Source organism: Abrus precatorius, unplaced genomic scaffold (assembly GCF_003935025.1).
Source record: "Abrus precatorius isolate BTA unplaced genomic scaffold, Abrus_2018 Scaffold7, whole genome shotgun sequence".
Taxonomy (NCBI): domain Eukaryota; kingdom Viridiplantae; phylum Streptophyta; class Magnoliopsida; order Fabales; family Fabaceae; genus Abrus; species Abrus precatorius.
The window spans coordinates 6,690,368-6,695,787 of NW_020874417.1; the positions used below are offsets into that span (position 1 = coordinate 6,690,368).

At 27.4% G+C, this 5,420-nt stretch overlaps 1 protein-coding gene across 1 annotated transcript; it reads left to right on the forward strand.

Annotated features, from left to right (window-relative positions):
• Positions 1-2,222: 2,222 nt before the first annotated feature.
• On the forward strand, positions 2,223-4,691 carry LOC113871384 (receptor-like protein EIX1). Its single transcript, XM_027508477.1, has one exon. The coding sequence runs from the start codon at positions 2,223-2,225 to the stop codon at positions 4,689-4,691; it is 2,469 nt and encodes an 822-aa protein (XP_027364278.1).
• The last annotated feature ends 729 nt before the right edge of the window (positions 4,692-5,420 follow it).

Below are 5,420 nucleotides of genomic sequence, written 5' to 3' on the forward strand. Positions count from 1 at the left end.
AATTTAATGTATAAAAACATAAATATAAAATTGATAATAGTGATAGTTGAAAAAACTTGTCATAATTCATGTGATTTTTTTATTAGTTATTTTAAAAAATTATTTATTTAATTCTAATCATCTAACTTTTTGAACATTTAATAAACTAGTTCTTTGGTCAATTTTATTTAATTTTGTTAATTACGGTATTAATAGACTTCATATTTAATTTGACATTATTTTATTTTATTTTTAATAAATGTCTAACAAATTGATTGTTTATTATTATTTTTTTTATGTTAAAATAAAAATAAAAAATATTATTGTATTAAGTAAAAATGTATTTATATTTTTAAAAATAATTTAATTTTTCAATGAGTATTTGTTTTTATTTTTAAAATTAATGTACAGTTTTAATAAGTATACTTGATATTTATGCTTTAACCTATGATAGTACAACATTGAAACTTTTCTAATAAAAAAAGGTTAGTTAAAAAACGATTTTATTGTATTTTTAAAAGTTAAAAAATTAAAATAAAACAGCATTAAGTCAAATATGAAATCACTTATATCATCATTAATCGAGTTGAACTAAATCGACAAAAAATGACCAAGTTGGTAGACGTTGAACAATTAAAAGATGAAAATGAAATTAAATAAAAATTAACGACTATTAACTTAATTTTGTCAAATTTTTTTAAATTTATTGCACTATTTATATATTATAGCATACACGTCATCACCAACACCAAATGAAAAGACATTATTTTTTTTAAAATTACATCAAAAGAATGAAGATTTTAACACTATAAAATACAATCTGATTTTTTCTAAAAATCCTAAATAAAATTTTGTTTATTAATAATTTAGTCAGAAATTAGTTTTAGTTATTACAATATTTTACTATTAAAAATTAAATCATTAGCATTGCTTCATTCCCAGAATCAAGAAAATTTCGTTCCTTGGATTTTCTTGATTTATCAAAAATCATTTATCAGGAACAATTCCTTCAAGTCTATATGAAATCAGTATGCTTAGTGTTTTTAACTTGTCAAATAATAATTTGTCAGGACAAATTTCATTGGGAACACAGTTACAAAGTTTTGATGCAGTTGCTTATGAAGGCAATGATCTTCAAACGAATAGTGATATAAATATTCAACAAGTTCGTTCATGTGAGAATCTAGCAAATATTTTCACAAAGTCACTTTCAAGTAAAATTTTTGAACAACTAGTTCACAAGATTAGATTTCGTCGTCTTAGAAATGATTGTCCATATGAGGGGAAGAATTAAATACGCTTTGCACTCTTTTTTCTTTAGCTATAATTTTTTCTCATTGGGTTTTCCTGTCAAAGTTTTTAATGAGGCAACATATAATAGCGTATTAAATAATAATATATTTTTCTTTTCACTAGGTTTTTATCCCATTAGATTTTTCCTAGTTAGATGTTATAAAACATATTCTCAAATAATAAACATTCAAGGGAGAGTATTATGAATTATTATATGAGTCAATGTCTATATTCATAATTCCTCCTTATTCTTTGTAATTTGTAACCGTTTTATTTAATTCTCATTCAAAGATATACGATTCTTCGATTATAGATTTAAGCCTATAAATAAGTATCTCATTTGTATTTATGATATATGTGAAATGAAATTGAGATTCTTTTTTTTTCTCTATATATTGTTCTATCTATTTTCTCACTTGCTCCTTATAATTTTATATTTATTACATAACATATTTAACTTTATTTTATTATTTTAATTTTATGTGAATACCTATTTTACATTTATAAAATATCATCTTAATTTTTTATTTCTTAAATTTGGAAATTACTTTTAAAAGTCTTATCTCTTAAATTTATGTTTATTAATATATATTAATTATTGATATTTAATTAATTTTTTTACACTATAGAATAAAAAGTATTATTTTAAAATAGATTATATTTGTTCTAAAATAAAATTTGATGCATTTCATGGGTTACTAAATTAGTAGTTATATATTGAAAGAAATATGTTTTATAAATACTAAAATAAGACAATACTTTTTTTTTCCAATTTTTGGGTGTATATTTTTCATGAATATGAATGAAAAAATAAAAAATAAAAATAATATATAACATTATATACAGTATCAAATATTTTATATTCAAATAATGGAACTAATATTAAAAGCCTAAAGCTTGTACATTAGTCATTGTTTTTCTATCAAACATTTTCAATCAGTATGATCACAATGAATTCAAATTGTTCCAAACTCCTTGAAACCATTTTCCTTGTGATGATTTTGCAAGTCGAATTTCTTAGGCTTGCATCTAGTTGGAAAAACATGGATGCAAACGTAAGCTGCATAGAGAAAGAAAGAAGAGCACTTCTGGAGTTTAAGCAAAGCTTGGTGGATGACTATGGTCGTTTATCATCATGGGGCAAAGATGAAGATTGTTGCCAATGGAGTGGAATTTTGTGCAACAACCAAACTGGGCATGTTCAAAAGCTTGATCTTCGTGATTATGAAGGGGACCAACCTTTAAGAGGTGAGATTAAAGCATGTATGACAGACTTGTATCATTTAAATTATTTAGACCTCAGCTTGAATGATTTTCATGGGAATGAAATCCCAGAATTTTTTGGTTCTTTGGTGAACTTAAGATATCTTGATCTCTCTCATGGATTCTTTGGTGGAAAAATCCCATATCAATTGGGGATGCTATCAAGATTGCAGATTCTCTATCTCTTTAGTAACTATCTTGTTGGAGAAATTCCTTACCAACTGGGGAATCTTTCAAGCTTGGAGCAACTTGATCTTAGTTATAACAAGCTAGGTGGGATGATTCCTTGTCAGCTAGGAAATCTCTCATCCTTAGAAGTTCTAGTTCTTGGAAATAATGACAATGTCATTATTGACATGAATGCTGACTGGATTTCTCATCTTTCTTCACTTGTAAGACTTGACTTTGGCAATGTGATTGGCCTAAATAAGTCCAAAAAATTGTTGCAAATGGTTTTTCAGCAACCAAAACTAGAACATTTATCTATTTCAAATTGTAATCTTTTAGATATTGATATTCTTCCCTTGTCACCTAATCGACTAAATTTCTCTACATCTCTTCATATTTTGGATCTATCCCGCAACAAGTTCTCATCATCTATATTCACTTGGCTTTTCAATTTAAGCTCTAATAATCTTATTGATGTTCGACTTAGACAAAACCTTCTGAAATGTTCTATTCCACATGACTTTGGGAGCATAATGAAATCTCTTGAATATCTTGATCTCTCCTATAATCAGTTGAATGGAACAATACCAAAAAGTTTTGGATTATTGTCACAGTTGAGACATTTGGACATGAGAGAGAATTCATTGGAAGGCATGATAACTGAGACCCAATTTGCCAATCTCACCAAATTATTGGTATTGATCTTATCTCAGAATTCACTCACAATGAAATTTGATGACAAATGGATTCCAAAATTTCAACTAGAAGTGCTGAAGTTGCAATCTTGCAAGGTGGGTCCCACCTTTCCCAAATGGCTTCAAACTCAAAAGAGCCTTATAAGTCTTGATATGTCAAATGCTGGGCTTTCGGACACTACCACAATGGGTTCATTTTTGTGTGTAGCTAATGAAAGCCTCCACTTTTTAAATATCTCATATAACCATTTTGCAGGACAAATTCCTAATTGTTGGAGCCATTTGAAATTTTTAAGGGTTCTTAATTTAGGTAATAATGCATTTTGGGGCAATATTCCAAAGTCTATGGAATCCTTAGATCGAATCCACCTTTTGATTTTACGCAATAATCAATTAATGGGCAATCTTCCCTCCTTTAAAAATTGCATTGAATTAGTATTGTTTGAAGTGGGAGAAAATGACTTATCAGGACCCATACCATCATGGATAGGTTCCCACTTACAACAATTACAAGTTCTTAGCTTGAGAAAGAATCTCTTCTATGGAAATTTACCAATGTCTATTTGTCATCTAACTACCCTTCAAGTGTTAGATCTTTCACATAACAATTTATTTGGAGAAATACCAAATTGTGTGAAAAATTTCTCTTCAATGACTATGGAACGTGGCATCAAAAGGGCCATAGATGAATACTACATCTTTAATGCCGATGGTACCATACGTTATTTTGTGACGTATGAGTTTTTTCCTCTAGTAACCTGGAAAGGTAAAGAACTACTGTTTAATGACAATAAGGGACTCTTGAATTTGATTGATCTATCAAGCAATCAACTATGTGGAAAAGTACCAATTGAGATTGGTAATCTCACAGAGCTAAGATCTTTGGATTTATCATTCAATAATTTGAGTGGCGAAATTCCATCACAAATTGGCAACTTACATTCCTTGGATTTTCTTGATTTATCAAAAAATCATTTATCAGGAACAATTCCTTCAAGTCTATGTGAAATCAGTATGCTTAGTGTTTTGAACTTGTCAAATAATAATTTGTCAGGACAAATTCCATTGGGAACACAGTTACAAAGTTTTGATGCAGCTGCTTATGAAGGCAATGTTTATCTTTGTGGCAAGCCACTTGAAAAACTCTGTGTTGAGGAAATTGAGGATCCAATGGTTAATGAAGAGCATCATGAAGACTTATTTTTCACCCAAGGATTTTACTTAAGCATGGGTTTAGGGTTTTTTGTTGGGTTTTGCGGGGTATTTGGCTCCTTGTTATTTGTGCGTTCTTGAGGCATGCCTACTTCAACTTTGTACACAATGTGATGGGGAAAATTTGTGGTGACAATAATCAATGCAGTGAGATGTACCAAGATGTTTCAAGAGCTCAAAAAGGTTAGCAAAATCTTGATTTGTTCTTTATTACTCGTTTGAAGAATGAATTTATGGCGGTAAATTCATTTTTATAAGATTTTTAAAAATGTTAATTAGCACATTCAAGCGTACTTCAATTTAATATTGAAAAGAGTTGAAGTTCAACCTCCAAGTATATAAATATAAATGGTCATGATTCACTTTCAACTGTTTGATTCTCATCAATCAATTTTTTGTCCAACTTTACTTTGTACTGTATGATCTTTATAAAAATGTTGAAGGTTGTATTATGTTGTCAGAATGATTCGATTTGATCACTGCTAATTTTTCTATTTAAAAATTATTAGTTTTTGAATCGATAAATAATCCCTACCACTTATCTATCTTTATATACTAATTATGAATTCTTATTTTTAAACAGAAGTATTTTTACAAGATATTTTTTTATTGTATCATGTGACTTTTTTAATTCGACATTTAATCTTTTTAATTTAAATTATATTTAAATTTAATTTTTTATAATTTAATTCTTAATTTAAAAATTTTATTCCTTTAATTGTCTTATTTAATATGATAAAGTATTTTTTATTAGTAATAAAATATTTATTTTAATAATTTATTAAATTTAAGAATTATACAATATAATAT

Excerpts from the sequence above, each read along its gene's own strand:
- LOC113871384 (XM_027508477.1), top strand. The coding sequence starts at position 2,223 with ATGAATTCAAATTGTTCCAAACTCCTTGAAACCATTTTCCTTGTGATG.